The sequence below is a fragment of the Nilaparvata lugens genome, chromosome 10 (genome assembly GCF_014356525.2).
Source record: "Nilaparvata lugens isolate BPH chromosome 10, ASM1435652v1, whole genome shotgun sequence".
In the NCBI taxonomy this organism is placed as follows: domain Eukaryota; kingdom Metazoa; phylum Arthropoda; class Insecta; order Hemiptera; family Delphacidae; genus Nilaparvata; species Nilaparvata lugens.
In genome coordinates this window covers 11,787,279-11,812,002 of record NC_052513.1, presented here as the reverse complement: position 1 = coordinate 11,812,002, position 24,724 = coordinate 11,787,279, and the positions used below count along the sequence as shown (strand labels likewise).

The 24,724-nt window shown below is 32.9% G+C and overlaps 1 protein-coding gene across 2 annotated transcripts in view; it reads right to left on the bottom strand.

The window, feature by feature from the left end:
* Positions 1-24,724, bottom strand: part of LOC111055473 (nucleosome-remodeling factor subunit NURF301) — a 78,606-nt gene that overhangs the window by 6,000 nt on the left and 47,882 nt on the right. The window contains exons 26-34 of one of the 2 annotated variants that reach the window (XM_039436310.1): positions 24,460-24,594; positions 23,357-23,704; positions 19,560-19,917; positions 18,157-18,300; positions 16,557-16,811; positions 14,741-15,056; positions 10,213-10,384; positions 2,829-3,148; positions 1,291-1,458 (exon numbers count right to left, since the gene is read on the bottom strand). In XM_039436310.1, the coding sequence (XP_039292244.1) occupies positions 1,291-1,458; positions 2,829-3,148; positions 10,213-10,384; positions 14,741-15,056; positions 16,557-16,811; positions 18,157-18,300; positions 19,560-19,917; positions 23,357-23,704; positions 24,460-24,594 (2,216 nt within the window). The remainder of the gene's footprint in view (positions 1-1,290; positions 1,459-2,828; positions 3,149-10,212; positions 10,385-14,740; positions 15,057-16,556; positions 16,812-18,156; positions 18,301-19,559; positions 19,918-23,356; positions 23,705-24,459; positions 24,595-24,724) is intronic. The other variant, XM_039436311.1, reaches the window with a different exon arrangement.

The following is a 24,724-nucleotide window of genomic DNA, read 5'->3' as shown; positions in this document are numbered from 1 at the left end:
ATTGGGTAAATTCAAAGTACCTATGTGTTTGAAGTCGAATTCTACTTTTGAATTAAACTTTTATTATTTCAAATGTAGCAGGAGTAGGTTAAGTGAATCAAAATAATAATAGTTGGCCCCACATCACCCTTTCGACCACATGGCGCAAAGTGGCTAAATGTATTACCAAAATGATCAAGATGATGATGATAAAGTAAATGAGTAAGTTAAATTTACGGTTTCATATACGGATTATACTTTAAAGCTCTTTCAATATTATACGATTTTCAAAACAATAAATAAAGAGATGAAGATACTAAATATTTAGACAGTAATTTGCAATCGTAATGCCAGTGATCATTCAATATAAACAAAATTGCTACTTTCAAAACACTGATTTACTTTTTGGGACTTATTACTTTTCAACGATTATTCATTTATTTTCATAACTTCATAAAGTAATTTTTATAGATAACCCAATTGAATTTGTTTTATTCGTAATGAACTGATTGAATTAAGCAATCAGGAAAAGTTTAATTCACACATTTAATGTTCCTTGGGTAGAAATACATATATATCTTCAAATTTCTTTTATCAGTTTTGAAGAAACTTATTAGTGATATTTTGTTGCATAGTTTGAAAACGTATAGTCAACATAATTTATAATTTTTCTCGTAAATCCATTCTTGAATCAAGCAAAGTAACAACAGTAAAGCCTCGATTTTGGACGTTTTGCACATAGATATTTGGACGTTCGGTTTTTTGTTGTCCTTATGGAATCTACCAGATTAAACGGAACTTAACTTGGTAAACACATGAACAAATCATCTGTTTGCCAAGTTATGTTCTATCTAATAGCATTTATAAGCAAAAAAATCGTACGTCTAAAAATCAATGTGATTGTAATCAGATAAAGGACCGTTTACAAAATCAAAACTCAAACTGAATTGAATCAGCTGGTGGTTTAATCTCTGAATTATCATAGAAAGAGTTGAACTTTATAATGACTTGAAAACGAAATTTATTTCTCACACACACATACACATTATTATTCAATGACAATCACAAAACATTAAAATACAGTGATATGATTGGGAGAAGACAACAGGCATAGCCCAAAACTGTATTTCTCCCAAATTTTAATGAATAGAAGTTTCGAAAAAAGAATGAGGTTATGTTTTCACTTCTCACTTTCAAGTATGTTTTAATTCTGATTATTTATAAAAATCAAAATCAAGTTCAGCATTACAATACATTTATCCAGTTTAAGCTGGAAAGCATTTATCCACTTTAAGATGAAATGGTACTCACTGTGATTCGTCGTAAGGCTGCCTGCAGAGGCAGTACAGCTCCTGTGTCTCGCGCGCATGCTTGCACTCGGTGCAGACGAACTCAGTGAGCGTTTTGCTCATTTCCTCCGTAATGCCCACGCAGTCACCGTGGAACCAGTTGTTGCATAAATCACAGCCCACATAGAACCTGAACACAAATCAAACCGTATATAAATTTCATTTATACAATATAATATAGTCGAATATAAATAGTCGAAAGATAAAAATAAAATAATAATTTACAATTTAGAAAGTCTTGTTGAATTAAATATCTTTTAAATTCTTACCTGAAATCAAGGTTGAAGAAAATTTAAAATAAATAGTTTTTAGTAAAAAAAATATAGTACTGTATCAAAACACTATGAAAAAAATTAAAATCATAACACAAGCAAGTCCACCAATCAAGTTGTATTTTCGAAATACTAATGTTGGCAAAAAGGAAAGAGCTAAGTGATGTAATTTCAATACAATGTTAACAAAATATCTTCCTTGAAATACATTTACAACTTGGAATCCAACGGCTAAAATTTGAATTGAATTGGATTTAACGATTGAAAACTTGAAATTGTTTAATTTTGGTGGCCGCCTTATTAAGTGTTTTATGAATCACTTCAGTCCAATCACTTATGTAAAAGCACTGTGTGCATTTCATTCATTCTCAATTCAAGTTGATTTCCAAAAATACAAATAAAACAACATTGAAAGGATGAATAAAATAAAAACTATTAAGAATTTAGTTTGGATAATAATCCCAAAGGTAACAGAACTTGTTTGGTTGGAAAAAAGAAGTACAGCAATGAAAAGAAATAAAGTTTTAAAAAGGATGGAAACTGCAAAATTGAAGAAAGTTTAAAATAAATAGGATTTAGTAAAAAAATATAGTACTGTATCAAAACACTAAGGGCCGGTTTCCGAGATCGGGATTTAGGTAAGTTCTAGACTTTAAACAGCTGGAGTCAGAAAATTGGCTTTCGAAATGGGGCGTAGTCGAAATAAATAGAATAATCATAATCAGTCACGTTTAAATTAAATTTCCAAAAACTAGAAAATTGAACACAAAATAAAATAGAGAGAAAATAGTGTAAAGTTCCAGCTATTTTGAATTATTTAGAAATGTTTCATTCCGTCAAGGAAAAACGTTTCCAATTATAGACATGAGAAAATAGAGATTTTGCAGCAACTATTTATTTCGACTATGCCCCGTTTTGGAAAGCCAATTTTCTGACTCCAGCTGTTTAAAGTCTAGAACTTACCTAAATCTCGAGCTCGGAAACCGGCCCTAAGAAGTAGCATACAAATTAAAAATCATATATTAACATAATATTTTATTTTTCACATGTTTCAACTTTTATTCACTTCTTTTAAATCACTTTGAAAAAAATTGAGATAAAATAAAATATAATATGTTTCAAAAGGGTAGACCTGTTTTGATTTGAAATTTTCATGTTAATACAAGTAGCAGTGATGTTAATACAAGTAGCCCTAAACAAGAAAGTGAACAATGAAGTTGGTACTGACTTAGTTTCGTCATAGGGTGTCCTGCAGATGCAGAGCAGCTTCTCGTGCTTCTTGGCTCTTGAAGTGGGTGCAGCCGTCCCCCCACCGCCCCGTGGCGAAGGCGGCGACACGGCCGCCTGGTGATGCCTCTGCGCATGCGCCGCCCCTCGCCTTCCGCCTCCGGGGCCTCCACCACCGCCTCCAACGAGGGGCGGCTGCACTGGCTGCGATTTGCGCTTAGCACTGCCCGTCACCATGTTGGGAGGCTTCGCGTCGTCCGCCGCCCCCATCTTGGTGCGGTCAGCCTTCGTGCGCGTCGACAGTTCGCTCGAAAGCTCTTGCTGCAACAAAATAAAAAATCAAATCTGTGTAAAACCATAATATTCACCAATAATTCTCAAATTACTATTTACTACTATGAAGTGCTATTATTAAATGTGTCTCTACTGACCTTACTTTGTAAGGTTGCTTGCTTCTGTTCCTCTATTTTTGGCAAATAACTGAATTTGAATAATTAGCGAATGACAAATACACAACATATATACACTCATATACACACATAAGTCTTAAAAATGTAACATAACCTACACCTATATTAATACAACGTACATGAAAACATATTTTAGAAAAAATAAAAGTTATAGGAACAGTTACAGTGAGTTTAAATAAACCAAAGGTTTTTCCCAGCTCACCACATCATTTTTGAAATTTGTCTTCTTTTTAATGTGCTATTATATCTATTGGAATTGTTATTGCAATTTTTGTTTGTTGTTTTTGTTATGTGTTGTAAATAAATTAGATAAATTGATTCTTGTGTAGCCAATGGAGAATCTCTCTCTATTGCTCTCTAGAATGCCCTCATAGACTTGTTCCAGGCCAATATAGAAATCAATGCTATAAGTGAAATAAATAGTTTTTAACATAGACAACTCACAAATTAACCCATATTTTTATAAATAGTATAAATGTATATATAGTATTTGGACAGTAAATTTTTGCGATAATTATAAAAAGTGTCAGCCTAACAACTTTTAGACTGTTTCAACTATAAAAAATTGAAATTGGAGAAAAATAGTTTTGGTTTCATCCTGTTGATTCTCTCCCTCTCTCCCAAACATTGATTTAATTTTTTAGTGTTCTACAATCTACAGCCAAATTTATTGTTGTTAGAGTTTTTTCAGTAAGTTTTAATCAAAATCTACGCTTCCTATACAAGCAATGCTGACGGTTCACAATAGAAAATTTTTTACCAGCCCAGACAGAATGCCACCATATTAATTCAAAATATTGATTATTCAAATATACATGATATAATATCTCTGTGAGTCAATATTAGTGAATGTCACTATTTTTTTTTTAATCAATTTTTATTGCCATTCTTTTTTTACAAACAAGTGAAACAAAAACATTCTTATAACGTTATAACTAATTATAATCTAAACTAATTTAAAAACATATTCAACGAATGTTTTCTTTTATTTTAATATTGAAATAATGGGCTCTCCCAGAAAAGCTAATGCTTGAGCTCTGGAAGAGAGTTCAAAAATGTTAAAGGTAATTAGGATGGATGTCTAAGACAATTTAATTAGTACCAGAAGAAACAATATGCAATATAAACACTAGAATATAAATGTATGTACAATATAACAATGTAAGCACTAGAACAAAAAGTCAATTAATCTTCTGAAATCTCAAGACCGAAGTAAACTTTCCTACATACCCACTCTCTTATTTCATAAATTAAACACTTAGTAATTCTATTTAGAATGAATTTTTCAGGTAGACAATTTATTATTCTATGGCAATAGAAGGACAATTGGTGTTTACAAGATGTAAGTCTAGTGAATAGGTTATTGTAGGTATTGTAAACATTTGGACGTATTAGATATGGTGTATTACGAGTAGTGAATTTGTCTTTGTTTTTATTAATGTACAGAATTGCGTTAGTTACATATGTTTGTCTCAATGTTGGTAAATCAATTTCTTTAAATAGTAGTCTACTAGGGTACATTCTCGGTCTTCCCAGGGCTGCTCTGATAATATGTTTCTGTAGAACAAAAAGTTTATTGAAGTGAGTATCCTGAGCTGCCCCCCATGCCTCAATGCTATATTGAAATAAAGAGTGTGCATAAGCAAAATAAATGTTTCTAATAATACTTGGATGTTTAATTTTATTGATTTTGTAGAAAATATAAGTCAGATATTTTAATTTTGAGCAAAGGTGAAGTATATGTGCATTCCATTTCAAGTTTTGATCTATAATTATACCTAAGTATTTAATTGTTTCAACTTTTTCTATAACTTTGCAAGAGCAGTCCACAGAGACTTCATTATGGTTATGCATTTTTAGCTGTAATCTATTGGGAGGTTGTCCGCTATTATTTGGTGAGAATGCAATAAATTTGTTTTGTCTACATTCAAAGTGAGAATGTGAGTTTGTAACCAGTAGTTCGTGATTGACAGCCCTCTATTTGCATTATCATAAGCTTCGTTCCATGATTCCCCTGTGAAAATTAATGCTGTATCATCTGCAAATGATACTATATTGCAATTTGGTATATTTAGCTTATATAAATCATTTACATAAATCAAGAATAATAGAGGTGAAAGTACCGTTCCTTGTGGAAGTCCAAATTCTGAGGTGTGTCTACTGTCAGTTTTTTTGTTAAGGGTGAGGATCTGCTTCCTGTTCGCGAGGTATGAAGCAAAAAGGTTTTTTGCTGCACCTCTAACACCACAATTTTCTAATTTATTTAACAATATTATGTGTGGAATGGTATCGAATGCTTTTGCAAGATCCAAAAACACTGATATTGTCTTTTTATTATCATTGAAATTACTGCTTATAATTCCGGTTAAGTGAAGAATTGCATTTTTTGTTGATTTTCCCGCCTGGAATCCATACTGAAATTTTTCTATAAAATTATTTTTATTTAGAAAGTTTAAAAGCCTCATTTTTAGTATTTTTTCAATTATTTTTGAAATATTAGTAAGAAGACTAATAGGTCGGTAGTTCTCAGGTTTTGACAGATCACCAGATTTGGGAATTGGTTTAATCACAGCAATTTTGAAAATTTCGGGGAATACACCATTAATAAAGCATTTGTTAAATATGAATTCTAGAGGATGTACAATGAAGTTGGAGATTATTTTAAGACAAGTTCCTGTTATTTCGTCATATCCGGGTGAAGAGTTATTACCAAGAGTAGATATTATTTGTTCTATTTCAATTATATTTGTTGGATGAATGAAAAAACTGTTTCTTGGGGGTTCTGATAGCGGAGGAGGGATGATTATAGCAGCATTTGGGCCATTTTCATTCAATATTTTATCTGCATATTACGACCCACATTAGCGAAATGTGAATTCAGTACTTCTGGCTCTAAGTTTGGATCCCTACGTTCGTTTTTAACACCAATTATTTCTCTAATGTAATGCCATGTTTTTTATTATTCCCTTGGCCTCATCAAACTTGCCATCAAAGTAATTTATTTTTGTCTGTTTGATTAATTTATTTAACTTGTTCCTATAATTCTTGTATTCTTCTTTCAGTCTGTTATTGAAAGGTTCTTTTATTAGTTTACAGTGCATCTTATCTCGTTTTCTTATACAACTCAAGATTCCATCAGTCATCCATGATTTCAAATGCGGTTTCCTATGACTTATATTAATTTTTTTTGTGTTATTTGTAATGTGACCATTCAATGTTTTTATAAAATTTTCAGCTAAGATATTCACATCATTACAGTTAGATAGAAGAATGTTGCTCCAAGTCTCATTTTCAAGAGAAGAAGAAAGATTTGTATAATTTATTATTGATTTTGTTTTATTAAATGCATTATTATTGTTACTTCTCAATTTATTATGCCCTATGTGTATGGATGTACAGTAGTGATCGGTAATAGAAGTTTTCAAGACTGTACCAATTATATCACCAGTATTTGTGTTACAATTTTTGAAAAATATGTGGTCAATACAAGTACTACTCTCACCCAACTCTCTCGTAGGCTTATTTACAAAAGATTTAAATCCATTTAGATGCATAACGCTAAGATATTCACTTGACACATTTCCAACCTCCAATATGTTTAAATTCATATCTCCAACAATAATTACATTTCTATCCGTATCAAAATTGGTCAATGCTGCATCTAAACTATTTATAAAATCAAAAACGTTTAAAGAAGGAGAACGATAGATGGATATTAGGGTATAATTCTTACTGTCTACCTTGAAATCAATAAACATTGAAGTTGAGTAACCTATAATATCTTCTGATATATGAAATTCAATATTTCTATCCACAAACACACATATTCCATCACTTCTAGTATATCTACCACACTTTGAAACCATCTGATAACCTTCTATATTATAATTGCAAAATTGGTCATCAGTAATCCATGTTTCAGTTAAAACAATAAATTGAAATCGGACTCTGCTTTCCTTCAGGTAGCAAAGCAGTTGATCAAAATTTTTGTTTATACTTCGTATATTCATATGCAATACATTTAAGAATAATGATGAAGTTAGTGCATATTGTCTTGGTTCATAGTCAAAAAAGTTATCTATTTCAATTGTATCATAGCATTCAAAATCAATTTCATCTAATTCATCTGCAAATGGCATTTAAAAAAGTGAGAAAAAAAAATAAAAATCAATAAGTGAAAATTAAATTAAATTATTAGAAAAATAAAACAATAAACAAATCGAGTCTTACCTGTAGACTCCTATCAACTAATTAATATTATAAAGGTATTCTCTATGTATGTTTATACTGAAAGAACTAAGATAAAATAAACAATACTTTTTGTATGAGATTCCTATCATGTATATTATGTACAATAACAAATGCAACTACTGATTACATATTGTTAAATATCTCGAGATCCTCATCTTTTACAACTCTTATCGCTGGAGATTCTGGTGTTTTTCGAATAAAAACTTTGCCTTCCCTAACCCATGCGAAAGCAATTTTTTTGTCTCTTTTCAATGATTTGGCTTTTCCCAACAGAATTTTATTCACTCTGGTCAAATGTTCATTGATATATATTATGTTGTCTGGTGAGAGACGAGCGTCTAGTGAAGTTGTAGTTAGCAGGTTACCTCTTCCTTTTGCTGCAGCCAACCATCTAAGTTTTGAAGATCTCGATACAAATTTGCATATTATTGGTTTGATAGATTTATTCCTGGTCGGTACCCTGTGAGCAATAGACACATCCTCGTCTTTGAATGGAATGTCCAAAATGGTTGCAATGTTATTTAGTATACTGTAGACGTTTTCATTCTTGGTCACAGGAACACCCGAAATTTCAATATTGTCTATGCGCGATCTTTGATTCAACTCATTTATTTCAAGCCGGTACTTATTATTTTCTGTTTTCAATTGTTCACAGTTCTCTTTAATTGTTTTATTTTCTACTCTAAGCTCATCCATGGTTAGTTTCATATTACTTATTGTGTTAGTCAGAGTAGCGATTTCTTTTTTAAATTCCTTGAACTTACCGTCGATAAATTCTTTTAATGCTTTAACAGTGTCCTCGGTATTTTCACTGGAATCACTAGATCGAAAGTCTGAACTGAACTCGAACTTGTATATCACTATACAATCCAAACCATGGAACTAAATAAGCCAACTACTACACGTATAATTTCTTAGTGTCAACTCATCTACTAATCAAAAAAAAAAAAAAAAGATAGAGCCAACATTGGTAGCTACAGACCTATTGCGCTGGTACCTGTCATATCGAAGGTACTAGAAAGTGTGATAAAAGAGACGTGCTAAAGAATATTTTGAGCAGAATTATTTATTTTTGTCATCTCAGTATGGTTTTAGGAAGAGTTTGAATACTATTCAAGCTGTAGAAAATGTTGTATCATTCATTGTTAATGGTTTTGAGAATAAGGAGTAAGTAAGTGCCCTGCTTTAGGACCTTAGCAAGGCCTTCGATATTGTTCCTCACAAGGAGCTGATTGAGAAGTTGTACTACTATGGAGTTAGAGGAAAAGAACTGTCTCTACTAGAATCTTACCTTTTAGACAGGTTTCAATATGTTAAAGCGGGTGAAAATGAATCTAATTGTAAACCAGTTCTACAAGGGGTTCCCCAGGGCTCTGTCCTGTGTCCCTTTCTATTTATTGTTTATATCAATGACCTTCCTGAATCAGTTCCAAATAAATCTGTCTTATACGCAGATGACACAACTCTTTTGTGTTCTAATAAATCTCCTTTAATTCAATAATGTCAAGTTATATGAGGGGAAGAGCTGACCTCTGGTTCTCTGCAAATAAGCTGATAGTAAATCGGGAAAAGACTGAATTAATTATATTTAGCACCAGCTTGACCTGTTCACAAAGGTCAGTGAAGCTGCTGGGAATTCACCTGGATTCTAGGCTAACTTGGTCTAGCCATACTGATTCTCTCTGTAGCAGACTGAGTGGAGTGCTATTTTTGATTGAAGAGGTTAAATATTGTACCAGTTCTAATCTTGCTCTTACTGCATATTATGCTTTTTTTTCACTCCCATCTGCAATATGGAACTCTGTTATGGGATAATTCTTGTGGTGCGAAAGATGTTTTTCTTTGTCAGAAAAGAGCACTACACACAGTATTTAATTTGGGCATGAGGGAATCTTGTAAACCTGTGTTTTCAGCTAGTGGTGTGCTGACTCTTCCTTGTATTTTCATTTGGAATGTTTGATGTTTGTGAAAGATAACCCTAGTATTTTCAATTTAAGAAGAGAAATTCATGAATATAACACGAGATCTGGTGGTCGGATAGATTCGAGTCTGGTCAGGCTTGCTAGGACGCAGAGAATGTACAGCTATTTAGGTGTAAAAATGTTCAATGTTCTGTCATCTGAAGTTAGAAATATGAAAAGTAGAAGATTTAAGTCTATAGTAACGAAATGGTTGAAGGAGAGAGCATTTTACTCAGTTGAAGAAATAAATGTTGAACTGCAATGCCTATCCATAATATTATTGTTCTCAATTGCTTTAACTCTGGTCTGTTTTCAGATTATGTGGCTGTGTTAATTTATGTATATTTTCTTTTGTATATGTACTAAATGTATAATTATGTTCAATTGACTTTTGTCCATGCAATCAATGTTTGTTTATAACAATAATAAAGATTTGATTTGATTTAATCAATCTAGTTATAAGTTTATCCACTTAGTTTATAATATATAGTTAATTGGTAGTAGGATTAATTGATTTTTCTTTTCATGTTATCGAACTTTGTTATCAAACAGGCCACTTATCGGAGTTTCAAAATTTCAAGCATATTTTAGAAATAATGTAATTGAATAATCCAATAAATTAATGTTCTTTCTTCTAATATACTTTTTTTATTACTACTCATTACGTGAAAACTGTACAATAATAAAACAGAATGTATCTTACCTGTATGGTAATCTGCAATTCCTTTTCGAGCAGAGCTCGCTTCTTGAGTATGTCTTTTTTTAGCAGCTCCTTGTGCCGAAACAGAAGCACCTGCAGCTTAGTCTGAACCTGATGTCGTCTCCTATCCTCTTGCCACTTTCCCGACCTCGACTTTACATTACTAGATCCCGCTCTGCACAGAAAAACAGACATTTCCTCCAGTCACAAACACAAAACACAAATTGTGAACACAGAAAAAAGTCACAAGTGAAGAGCAATCGCAGCAATTGACAAATATTTAGAAAACAAAAAGTAACAAGTGGAAAGAGATTGCAGTGATTGACATAGTTTTCACGGACGAGGTAAGAGAATGGTGGAGAGGACAGGAGACATGCAAAAGGAAAAGATCTAATACACAGAAAGTTAATAAATTAGAGGAAAAACTATTCATAAACATGCACACAAAAATAACATCAAAGTAAAAACAATACTTACGTGATCTTTGACGAGATCGTACTTGATTTTTACGTTCAAAGTCAACGTTTCTTCATGATTTTGATGATTTAATCTACAATTTTACTTTTTCTCATCATGGCAGAAGAAACGCAAGTAATATAACTTATTTTACTGATTATTAAATTTGACTGTTGTTGATTCCAAGCTTGCGATAGAAATTTGGTGTAAAACATCAATGTCAGTCATATTTAGTCACTTGTGATGAGCTTCAGCACGTACTTAAATAAATAATACGTGAATTTCAACTATATCTTTGGTTTCAGATAAGCAATCGAAAATAAATATTATTGAGTAATAAATTTACAGGTTGGGTTGTGAAGAGAGAGTAATAATCGTGTTTCAGACAACCTTTATTTCTATCTGAATTCAAGAGGAAAAGTTTTGAGTCGGAATGAATGTTTTGATTAATTGCATGAAAGAATGTATGAATAAAACCGCTAGATTTAACTAAGTATCCCTATTCAATAGCGGGGTACTGAATAAAATAATTTACTACATCTATGATATAATTTATATCAGACTTTGTAATATTATCTATATTCGGTAGAGGAACAGCACAAGGTACATTATGTCTTTTCTTACGATAATTTAATGATGTGCTTTTTGTAAAAATAGAGAATAAATAATCATAATAATATTCATTGGTTGTAGTGGTGGGGAGTCTCTGACGGAAATTCCACCTCGCCATCTATTATAAGTGTATATTACAAATTATAAATTATAAGTATATAATTTGAGCCGTCAAAGAGCCTCACGACTGTTATACAGTCTGTCCTTTATGTCGCGCACATCAAAATGCCTGTAAAAAGTAAGGTTTTAATATGGTTTGGTTTAAGTAGGTGGCTACAAGATAACAACACCATTTATGTATAAAACGCATGTGTAAAGTCATTTAATGTGTACAGGTTACAACAGGTCTGCAGTATTGTTTTGTGCACGATAATGTAAGCATGTTGCTCTGCCAAGAGCAACAAGTGTTTCTTCTTGAACAGTATTTTACCAGTATTACGCCTCCGGATTTTTTCCTGTGTGGTTATCTTCAAGGTTTATTGAATAGGCTTTATACTCTGAATAAACTTAAAATGAACACTACAACGGAAATGAGCAATATTATTCAAGGCATAGCGTCAACAAGTGTAATAAAACAAATGTTTGCTTGAATTAATGAACAAGGGAGGCATTTTGAACGTATGTTATAAAATGATGATGATAATAATTATTATTATGAAAATTAATAATGCATATACGTATATTATGCTTATGAAAGTTACAACAGAAACATTTCATAGGTTCAAAAAATGTCTGCCTTCATTGATAAAGGCAACAAAATTACCACACGAGTTAACATTTTTGTTAATGAAGTTTCTCTAAAGTAATATTTCTAATCTTCGTTTTAATGATCATTTTCAGTATATTCAGAGTAAAAGACCTATTTTATTAAACCCTTGAAGACAACCCCACACGAAAAAATCTGGAGGCGTTGGATACTAGTAAAATACTGTTCAACAAAACAACCGTTGCTCTTGGCAAAACGACATGCTTACATGACCGTACTAAAAAAACAGTACTACAGATCTGTTGTAACCTGTACATATTAAATTACTTCACATAATGTATTGTATACATAAATAGTGATGCTATTCACACCGGAGCCACACACCGAATATAAAAACCCCACTTTTACAGACACGTTAATTTAGATGTGCGCGACATAATGAACGCACAGTATATCTGCCGGACCGACAGTTTAACTTGCTCATCCAATAAAACTATAACGTAGATCACAATTCACCTTTTTTTATTGTGCTACTGTTGAAAATATCTGGACCAATTTATTTGGAGCAGTTTAATTAAAATCCAAGTGCATAATTATATTAAAACGTTTATTCAAGTAAAAAAATACAACACAACACAAACAAATTACGGTAGCACACAGATTCATGTTTAAAAAGATGAATTGAGTAAAACGCCATAAAACACTGATAGTTATGAACAAAATCATGTTTCTTAATGATAATCATCGATAATCGTGCTGAATAGTAATAAAATATATATTGATTACTGGAAATAAAAATTAACATTGAACCAACTGTATTGGAAAGCGTGAAAAATAGTCAGTCTCAAATATTGTGCTTTATAAGGAATACATTATTCATTGATAACATAAAAACCTGGTAATTCGAACTAAGGAAAAAATATTGCTGCACTATCAAAAAATATGTATCAATTTTAAGTAATCCGTGAAAGATAACGCATTATCATCGTGGCAGTAAATCCTGGTAATATTTCAATAGCAGACAAACCCAATGAAATAGAACAGATAAAGTGATAAATTCAAACAAAAATCAAATTTTACAAAGTATCAACTGTTAGTAAGAAGAGAGAAAGCATTAAAGTTATTTACAAATTTTCCATTACCAAAGCAGTTAAGCAAGTAATCACTATTCTATAAGGGTGACTACTCAAATACAATCATCTGAATAGGAATAATTCATAACAAAATAACATTATCATATAAAAAACATGGTGCTTTAGATATAGCATAAGCAGTGTTATTAGTAAAACCTGACTTAATCAAAATTAATTCAATTTTCAAACCCCTGAAGACGAGATGTATCAAAACATAATGCATTGAAAGAATAGCCAACGATTTGTCAGTGCGAAGTCTTTTCCTCTAATATTTGACGTAAAAATTGTATTTGTTCAAGTTATACATTACTTCGTCGCCATAATAAATTTGTTACCTTGCATGCAATAAGTAAGTTGAAAATCTTGCAAAATAATTTTCAAAGTTCATAAAAAAGTTTGGAAGTTTGAACACTGTTGATCACAAAATATTGTTAATGCAAGGAACCGTGTCATGTAAATCAATGTTTCATTATCGATCAGTATCTCAGTAAAACCAATCAATGTTTGTTGAAACAATATTTGGCTTCATAAACAATAATCAATGAGATCTTCTGAACAGGATCAATCTGGACTTCAGAGGATTAACAATTTTACTAAAAATGCATATTTTACTATTAAATTCATGCTCAGCATCATCATGCACATTCATCATTGAATTTCAGTTCTTGAAAACAGAATTTTCAAATTGAGGAGGGTAAATTTTGAATTCACATCATCCGGAAACTTTGAAGGTCCGGATTGACATCAATCTTTATTCATCATTCATTGGGAAATTCTTATACAGTTCATTGATTCAGAGAGCGTAGTTCTATCTCTATTCTAGTGAAGACTTCTCTTACGGAGTTCTGTGAAGTCTAATGAATAGTACGAACTCAATAGAAATGGTTGATAAGGTGTGAAAGCAAATTCAAGTCCATTTTTCAAATTCAAGACCGCCTTTTCTTGTCGTGTTTCTATTGTAAGTTTCATCCGATTCCTCAAATAACTTCTTACAACGAACCTTTAATATGTTCTTCTGATTCTAAAGACAACTTTTTTCATGTAAAAGAAAATATAGTTCACATTTGAAGTCCGTTGAGGGTTTTTGTCTAGTAGACATTCTTTAGTCCATGAGATTCCTTCGATACATTCTCATAAGCTAGTCTTTAATGTAAAACCTTTTTTTTTGTTCCTGTTGATTATAAGTTTTCCATGTAAAAGAAAATGTAGTCCACATTTGCAGGGCATCAAATTGTCTAGTAGGCATTTGTCAAGTCCATGAAATATTTCCTTCGAAACGTTCTAATAATTCTAATTATCAAGTATTTCGATGTAAAATATAATTCCATGTGCTACTTTGTCTAGTAAAGATATTTTTCAAGTCCATGAAATATTTCCTTTGACACGTCATATCAATATATCATATCATATCAATTGTAATAGTCGACTGTTTCTATGTAAAATATAAATCCATGTGCATTTTTGTTAGTAAGGACATTTTTCAAGTCCATAAAATGTTTTCCTTCGATACGCTCTTACACAGTAATTGTAATAATCAAGTCTTTCGATGTAAAATATAATTCCAAGTGCACTTGCCAGCATCACATGTCCTGTTAATCTACGAATGAAGAGCGGATCTACTCACTTGGCGGCGTCCTTGTTGACATCAGTCTTGACGAGTTTGCGCTTGGGCTCGGCGGCTGCGGCGGCGGCGACGGCAACCGCATCGCCGGGCGACGCCAGACTGGCGGCAGGCCGCTTGCGGGACGGTGGCGCCTTGGTGGGCGTGGTGACGGGCGCGGCGGGCGCCGGCATCGTGGTGGTGGTGGTGATGGGCGCCGTCATGGTGGTCGCGACGGGCGCATCCGTCCGCATCTGCTTCTCCTGGTAGCGCTGCAGCTGCAGTAGTTTCTCCTCGATTTCTGGATTCAGGTTCTCCTGTTTCAGAGCACTCTTTATCGCTGCAACACACAAATTCAATCCAATTAAAAATGGCAAATAACAAAACATTAAACTTTTATTCTATTTGTTCTACAAAATATTCCATTTTGTTCTATTTCAATCAAGAAAGTCACTGATACCAGCATTGGAAAATGTTTTACAATACCTCTACTCACTAGTATCATAGAGAAAAGATAACATGAGTAGATATCCCCATGGTGTAGTTTCAATTTATGTTCCTATGTAATTTGTGATTTATATTCCAAATTTCAATGCAGTATTTTGTTAACTCAAACCATAGAGAAAAGATAGCATAATAAGACACCCCATGGTATAGGTCGTTCATGTTGAAATTTTCAAGCTTTGGGTTTGATAACTCAAGCAGATAACTGTCGTAAGTCGAATACTGTCTATTATTATTACTGTTTTGGTCAAATAAGAGAGTAAAACGACACAGTATGAGAGACTACCAGCGTCACATAGCTTCACAAAAATAATAAATTGTTAAACTACAAACTTCCTTGGAAAGCCTACTAGAAGCAACAACCATATTTTTTAAGATGGTTTTGATATACTGATTATCAAAGTTGGGTATAAGTTCACTTTTGTATCAATATTATGCGACATTATTTATTTATATTATTTTCCAAGTATCCAAGTTACTTTGTTATTTATTCTTTCTAGTCTGAGTTCAAAATTGTTAGCATAAATCTCTGCTCCGAAATTATAACTGGATGTTGATTATGATGATAGCCTAATTCAATTATTAAATTTGGAATAGAAATAGAAATTTTTGGGTTAATAACAGGTTAAATCTTTTTACGTGTGATATTTGAAAGTTTATACTATAATTATTGTCTTTCAATTCGAATATTGTTAGTCAATTCATAATTTGGTCAATTAAAAAATTGTGCCACATAACTTTACTGTTGTAGAAATTAATTCAATTGGAAAAGGGACAGTTTCGGACAGAAGCCAATAATTGTGCCATTCCAAACATTCAAGAATAATAAATTTACATGACAGAATAAGAACATGAATTGAGTGAATTTTATAATCTGAGCATTCTGAATTCAAAATCACCCAATGAGTGTGTGAAAGTTTGGACTTGCATATAGTTTACATGCTTGAAGGTTGAATGTGATTTGTAACGTAAAAATAATATCATTTCAAACAATATTATACTATCAAAATTAAAGCTAGAGTTTTGGGCTGAGCCTGTTGTTCCCTCCCAGCCATTGTACCTTCTTCTTTTCTGATCAGTGATTTTCCTCATCATTGTTCTCGTATACATCTTCTACGCCTTCATGTTAATTCCATTTTTCATTCAATGATATTTTATTCACACTGTAATAGATCATTTTTAATTAATATAATAATTGTTTTGCTACAAATAAATATTTGATTTTATCCCCATTCTTTCTTTTCAGCACATACCCCACCATGTATTTTGTATTATTAGAAATTTGTAGTTGAATTGAATGAAATTCTTTATAGATTGATCTGTGAACAGTACTCACTCTGCTGTATGTAGTCGGGCGTGAGCACAAACTTGTTGTGTGGTTGGTTAGAGGTGGGGGTGGGGGTTGGTGTGGGGGTTCCGGATGCAGGTGTGGCGGCAACCAGTGGCCGAGAGGGCGGTGTGGTGACCACATTGACGGTGGCCCCAGTGGTGTCCACCACCTGGCCGTTCACCATCACTGCTCCGCTCGAGTCGGCTGGCGCCGTCACCGCTTGTTGGGCAGGGGCGGGCGGCGTCGTTGAGTCAACAACTGCTAGTCACACATTCAACATTTAATTCAAGTAATTTCATCAAAAACAATACACAGTTGTGACAAAAAAAAACAATAATTATTATTCTAAATAGCTATATCAACAAACTTATTTGTCATACATAGCATGATCCATGTATAAATTATTTGTTACATATTCTTAAACGGCCAGAGGTGAAGACTACTGGCAAGACTACATTAAACATAAAATCGCTTTATTGGGCCATCAAGTATAGAAACATACAAACGCATTCATTATTTGTGGGACTACCATTTTATCGTGATGTATTACTCTTCTAATGGGATATGACTTACGACCAGGGGTCCAGCAGTTGAAGCTTAAGAGCATATTTGCTGAGTTATAAATGCTTTGCCATATCATTATATCGAATAACAGGTTAATGTTGACAGTGATAGTCATCAATTTAGCAAATCTTTCAACATATGGAGACCCGGTAGCACATTGCGTCTATTATTGAACTATTGACTTAGACCACTATCGAACTGAACAGAGGAGATAAAAATGAACCCATTTCAGTAAAGAACCTAGTATTGTACATTTTTGACTTGGACCACTTTCATTCTAAGCAGCTCATTCAACCATGATTAACCGCTGATCGTCACCGTCATCAGACATCATCTCGTTTGTTCTCGAGGCATACCGTTGTGACGGTTTCAGTGTTAAATAATTATTTATAAAAAAATATTTTATTCAACGCATTTGAGAAGGTATTAATATTTCAATATAGTATTCAAGAAGTCTTTAGGTTATTATTGTTGACGTTACTGAACTTAGGTGGATTCAAATCATTTCTCTCCCTTTAGGGAAATAGTTTCCTTGTCTTTACTCTTGTGTCAATTGTTTCTTCCAGGGAATAAGATGCACTCTGCATCTAGATGCCCATCGACAAGCATAAATTAAATAATATTTGAGTATAATAGAGAGTCATTATTATCCATTTTATTCCTTACATACTAATAACAAGTTGAATAAAAACTTTTCAACGCGAAACATATTCTATTCCATTCTATTTAAATTGCAATGAATAAACAATACTTTGTAGAGGAAAATGGATTGTAACTAGCAATTTTTACAAGGTTTCATGTAAAGGTTTACATTGTGAAAGATTGCGATTTTGAACCAGGGCCAGCTTGATAAAAATTCAAAATCCTATAACAAATTACTGTAAGAAAGGTGATTCTTAACATTCATAATAATTAAATTATTTTAATTTAGTAAAAAGAAAGCATATGATTGCAATAAATTATTAAACGTTTTGATAAAAAGGAAGCGAGATATTTATTTAGAGAGAACAATATCCTACATAATATAAGATTGTCGACTGACCTGGTTTGACGGCCTCCTCAGCAGGGATGGCTGGCGTGGGGGTGGTAGGAGTGGGGGTGGTGGGTGTGACAGGCACCGATGGCTGCACTGCCAGGTAGATCTTGGTCGGACCCAGCACTCCCTGGTTGCCTGCCTGTGCTTGCGCTACAAAAATCACTTTATTAACATACTCAGTTCAAATGAATCAAATGAAATAAAATAACAATGTATTTATTATCTCAGAGTTTTTTCAGCTTGATATTGCTGGAAAATATTTTTATATTTGAAATTAGTTCAAATTTATTACAGAATTATTTGTCAAAACAAGAAACAATAAGATTTCTCACAATCACAAACAATAAGACTGAAGTATTACATATTTAATGTTTCACTAATTTATAGAATTATTTTAATGAAAAAGTATTTTATTTGAAATGAGAATATTTAAATCATTTGAAATGTCAATATTGAATTGCTTATTTTGATCAATTTGTAAAACAATATTATATTTAATTGAATACAAGTTTCTCATTGAATTTTCTATATCCCAATTGGCTGATTTTGCTGAATACTATTGCCTTCAGTGTGCTTCAGGCAGTCACTCTAGATGTAGACTGAATGTACCTCCAAAATTATCAGTATCCTATAGTAGCCCTATCAAAATTCTGGAATGATAAATACAGTGATATACACTTCAGTCAATATTGATATTCCTTAACAGCAATGCTGACAGTCAATCTAACTATACTTAGTTGCCCAGTTGCACAACAGCCGGTTAAATTTTAACCGTGATTAATTTCACGACGATCAATCAGAGAAGACGTTTATGAGAAGACGGCTTCTCTTATTGGTTCTCGTGGAATTAATCACGGATAAAATTTAACCGGTTGTTGTGCAACTGGCACTGAGTCATGCAATTTATTGATAGCTAGCAGGTAACCCGTGCTCCACAAGGGTCAATTTTAAAACTTGACAAATTGAAAACTTGATGTAATCTTGAAGAATTAAAATATCCCTATAATCATCCTTGGTTAATTAAGAATCTATATGTAAAATTTCAAGTCAATCAGTCCAGTAGTTCAGAAGTGATAATGCGTCAACCATCATTTTCCTATCCCGTACGTGTATAAGCCAGGTCTTTACTTTATTATAGTATACTAAGACTAGCTAATAGATAACCCGTACTTATAGTATAGATAAAACGTCTAATTAAAAACTTGACAAACTGAGAACTTGACTTACTGAAATCTTGAAGAATCCAAAATAGGCCTAATTCTAAGTTAATCAGTTGAGTAGTTCAAATTCAAATTTTATTTAGTTCAGACGTGATGATGCGTCATTCGTGAATTTCCTATCCCGTACATGTATATGCTGATTCTTTCCTTCATTATATTACAGAATATCTTGTTTTGAGTTGAACTGACCTCTGAGCAGCTGCTGCTTGACCTGTTGCTGCACGAGAGCCAGCTGTTGAGGCGTGTAGTTGGATCCAGTCAATCCCTGCAGCACGATGCGAGGTCCCTGCGGCGTCTGGATGACCTGGGCGGTTATGGCGCGGATCTGGGTGCCGGGTGGCTGGTTGGCCAGCAGTTGCGCCTCCTGTTCGGGGGTGAGTGAGCTGGGCAGACTGGGCACACCCTGTACGCCCACTGGCTGTGAGCTGGGCAGGCTGGGCACTCCCTGTATGCCCACTGGTTGCACTGCCCCTCCACCCTGGCTGGCTGGTGAGGGTGCCACTGCTGCCGCTGCCACCACCGGGCTTGATGCCGACTTGGCTGGCGACTGCAAACACAAAACACCATTAATATCAATCAAATGAATTTCAATATTTATTTACTCATTGGATAGAGCAAACAATACAATAGTCGGAAAAAACATGCTATTGCCAAAACTTCTTCTATTTCCCAATTTTGTCTCAAATTGTCCAAATAAGTAGGTTATGTCCATTTCAATTTCTAAACCAAATCATCAATCTGAAACTACAAATCAGAATAAAAGAAACAATTCCAAATATTAATAATAATCAACAGTCATTTAGGTCACTTTTTAAGAAACTAGGATCTATGACGGTGTATAGCCTTTACATCTACAAAACATTTTTATAAGTAAAAAGTAACGAGCACTCATTCAATAGGCAATAAAATGTTCACAATTATTTATTTATTGAATAGCAAACAATACATTAGTCAGAAAATAAAAAACAGGCTACTGCCCTATACTTCTTCTATTTCTTGATTTTGTCTCGAAAATTCCAAATATTAGGTGGGTTATATCCATATTTATTACTACACCAAATGTTTAATCATTATCATACTAGAAATATAAATCATTTCATTATTCTTTATTCATTCATACAAGAAGTACATCATCGAAATGATAGGGAGAGAAAAAATAAGAGGATCACTTATTGGTTATTGACTGTCCATGTTGCTTCTAATTCCACATGAATGAAATGTTTAGATTGATCCATACCCCCTTGGTCTACCCCACTAATTTTGTCTTTCTATAAAGTATAAATACCGTTGAGTTTTTGATGGTTAGAATTTCAAGGCTTTCGTATCTTCTTAACTTTTTTCTATCTCTAGATTTTGTATCAAGTACGATTGATAATATTGTAACAGACATCCATTCTAGTAGATGGGAAAGCAAGATTGTTTACACTGTTTTTTCAGATCACTTTGCTATAGGCCTTAAACTAAAACTAGAAAATAATAATAAAATTTTAAACAAAGAAGTTATTTTGACTAGAGAATTAAATGAGAGCAATATATATCTTCCTAGAAAGTCTTCAACAAATAAATTGGATACAAGTGTAAGAAATGACAGATGTCATTGATCAGATTCGTGAGTTCCAAAAACTATTCATGTGGGCAGTAAATTTGGCTTTCCCATTGCGTAAAAAAATAAAAGCAAAAGTAAATAGATTTAAAAATAACTGGTACAGTTCTGAATTACGCAAGTTGAAGAGTAAATGTGAAAGTCTGTATTATTTACTTAGAAATTCTCCTAGTGAAGAAGAGATGAAACAAGAATACCTTAAGTTGAGAAAATATTATCGCTCTGCTATAAAAAAAGCTAAGTTAAATTATTATAATAATTCAATAATAAAAAATAGTAACAATAAGACAAAAGCAGCTTGGAGAATAATAAAAAATAATATTAGTGTTAATTGTAAATCAGGTAAAAATGAATGCAACAACATGACCGAAAATGAAATTAACAGGTTTTTTCTAGATAAAGTAGAACAACTTAGTAGAAGTATTCCTGAGAGTAATCTCAAGCATGACTATTATATCAACAAAGTTCCTAAGCCAAAGGTTTGTTTTGCGTTTAAATACTTCAAGGTGGAAGAGGTTTTTGCAGCAATAAATGATATGAACAATTCCAATACTCTAGATATCTATGGATTAAACTCATTCATCTTGAAATTGGCAGCTCCAAATATTGCAGAGGTGTTGACTGTAATCTTTAATAAGTGCTTGAGCCTAGGGTTATTTCCGGATGATTTGAAAAAAGTCAAGTTAATACCAGTTTATAAGAAAGGTGTTAGATCGATTATTGATAACTATAGGCCGATATGTATAGTTTACATAATATCAAAAATTTTTGAAAAACTTCTTTACGCTCAATTAACAGCTTATTTTGAACATAATAGACTACTCTCTGATAACCAATATGGTTTTAGGAGGAATCGTAGTACAGGCGACAATGTTTTGAGGCTTGTAAAAGAAGTAATCAACGATCTGGAAAACCATAAATATGTCAAATTTAGAAGTTTTGATATGACCAAAGCGTTTGAAACTGTTGATCATACTATATTATGTCATAAACTATCTTATTACGGGTTGAATCAATTGGCTGTTGACCTTATTTATTCCTATCTTACAAATAGAGTACAGTATGTTTTAAAAAATGGCGAGTATTCTAGAGGTGGAATAGTCAAATACGGCGTACCACAAGGTTCCATTCTTGGTCCACTGTTATTCATTGTTTATATTAATGATTTGCCTAATATTATTAACTCTTGTAATGACGATAGTGCTTCGTATTTGTTTGCAGATGACTTAGGTTTGAAAGTAGCTAATAAGAATAAGGATCATTTGTATTCTAACATACTGAATAATACCTCTAAAATTGAAGATTGGTGTGCAGCAAACAATTTGAGCATTAATTCCACAAAAACAGAGGATATAGCTTTTAGCTTTGACAGAAAAATTAATGACATAAACTCAATTAAGTTTCTTGGCGTGAAAATTGATACCAACCTGACTTGGAAATGCCATATAACATATATTTATAAAAAAATCAACAAGGGCATCTTCCTTTTACGTAGATTATGTAATATTGTAGATATGTCTGTTCTAATGAGTGTTTACTTTGCCCATATTCATAGCCTTTTGCTATATGGAATCCAGCTGTGGGGCAATGGCTCAACTACTGACATCTTGTTTAAATGTCAAAAGAAAGCAGTAAGAGTAATTTGCCACAAGGCTCCTCGTACTCCATGCAAATCATTATTTATTGAACTCGGACTATTAACACTGCCTCTTTGTATGTATTGTCATGCTTGATTTCAGTGAAGAAAACTGAAAATGAATATGATGTTAACTCTAGGATACACCAACATAACACTAGACATAGGAATAATATAAGAGTCGAGTATTGCCAATTTACAAGTTCTCAAAAAAACTGGCAATACATGTCAATAAAACTTTATAACGCTTTGCCTGAAAATATCAAAAGAATGAGCTTTAATAGTTACTGTAAATATTTGAAAAAAGTACTGGTCAATGAATGTTTATATAAAGTTGAAGATTTCTTTGTAATAGATTTTTTAAATTGATGTTTTCTGTGTTATTAATGACGTTGTAACATTTTAATGTTGTGTGACAATAAATAATTTGATTGATTGATTGATTCATAATCTTGTAAACTCTTATCAAGTTCTCTTTTTTATTTGTTATAATTCTTTGAATCTTGTTTATTATTTTTATATTGCCTGATGTTTTTCCCGTTCAAATTTTTACTGTGATTGATATTATTGTGATCAATTTTATTCTCTGAAATATCTTGTTATTTTGTTACATTTGGTGTAATAATAGGTTTCTAATCGAAAATTATAAATATTGCCAAATAATTATTATTGAACAAAATAGAATTTTATAATTTAATTATTTTCACAAAGAAATCAAATTATCAATCAAAAGATGCAAAGACTAACCTGTAGGAGGTTAGCATTGGTGTTGGCGTTGGGAGTAGTGCTAGAGGCGACCACGACAGTTTTGGGCTGGGTGACGACTTTAGCCGGCGACGCTTTGACGGGCGACTGGACAGTGGCGGCGGTGACCTGCGTGGCTCCCGTGGCCGATTTCACCACTTTGACGCCGGCAGTCATAGTTGGCTGCTGCTGTGGCGCCGGTTTGAGCACAGGCGTCCCCGTGGCAGCGGTCGCCCCAGGCGTGGGCGCCGTCCTGATCAGCACCTGTTGGCCGTTGATCGTCGCTATAGTTGCTTTGCCCGACGCCAGTTGCTGTGCAAGGCTCGGATTGTTCACCACCAGCTGATTCACCTGATTACATTCATTCATTATTTACATTATTGATCAAGCAATATAGACATTCATCATTATTAGATATCAAAGATCCTGTATTTGCTTACACAAAATTCAAGACAAATGATTCTTATGATTTACAATGAATTACATGGTAAAAGGTTTTTAAACTTTTTGTTTCAAGGTGCAGCTGATGTGGTAGATTACGATATGAAATAAAATTGATTTAAACGATATACTTATATATTGAAAAACTCTTATCAATCACTTGCTTATTGTAATACTAGTTTTGATTGCTACACCATCAACAGTCTCTAGAAGACCATTAATTTCATCCAGATTCAATAAACTCAACTTTCTTTTAAATAATGTATTAAGTAATGAATTTGAATTTATTGAAAATTATTGAATTGAATTGGTAACTAATGCTTATTTGATGAGTAAATAATTTTGTTCAATGAAAGAAGTTATTACATCAATCTCGGTCCTTCAAAGAATTTTACCCAAATCAATTTGGAACACGAAACATAAAGACCAAAGGCTACAAAATTACAAAGAACTTTTGGAAATATAAATTTCGAGTAAATAGATTAAAATTAATGTTACATCCCATCTTAAACCTAACAAAGTTGAAATTATTTTGAATGTTTAACTCACCTAACCCAACTAAATAAAAATGAACTATAATTTGTGTATAAGTTCTGTTACGACAAATAAAAATGAATTTGAATTTTAATATCTAACCTAAACTACCTAACCTAACGTAACCTTACCTGAGGAGAGTTTCCACTGACAACAATCTGTCCGCCGGGAATGATCTGGCCTCCGCTGACAACAACTGTGCCCGGCTGAGCTCCCACCTTCTGCACCAGCTGCGATCCCCCCACCTGTTGTCGAATCACCACCGTCTACAAAACAAAACATCACATTTTTCATGTTTCTCATAATAACACCACATCAATGCTTGGAAATTATCCCGAAAAAATCTGATTTTCAGTTACAAACTGTGAGAGAAATGTTAGGCTCAACTCACACTTA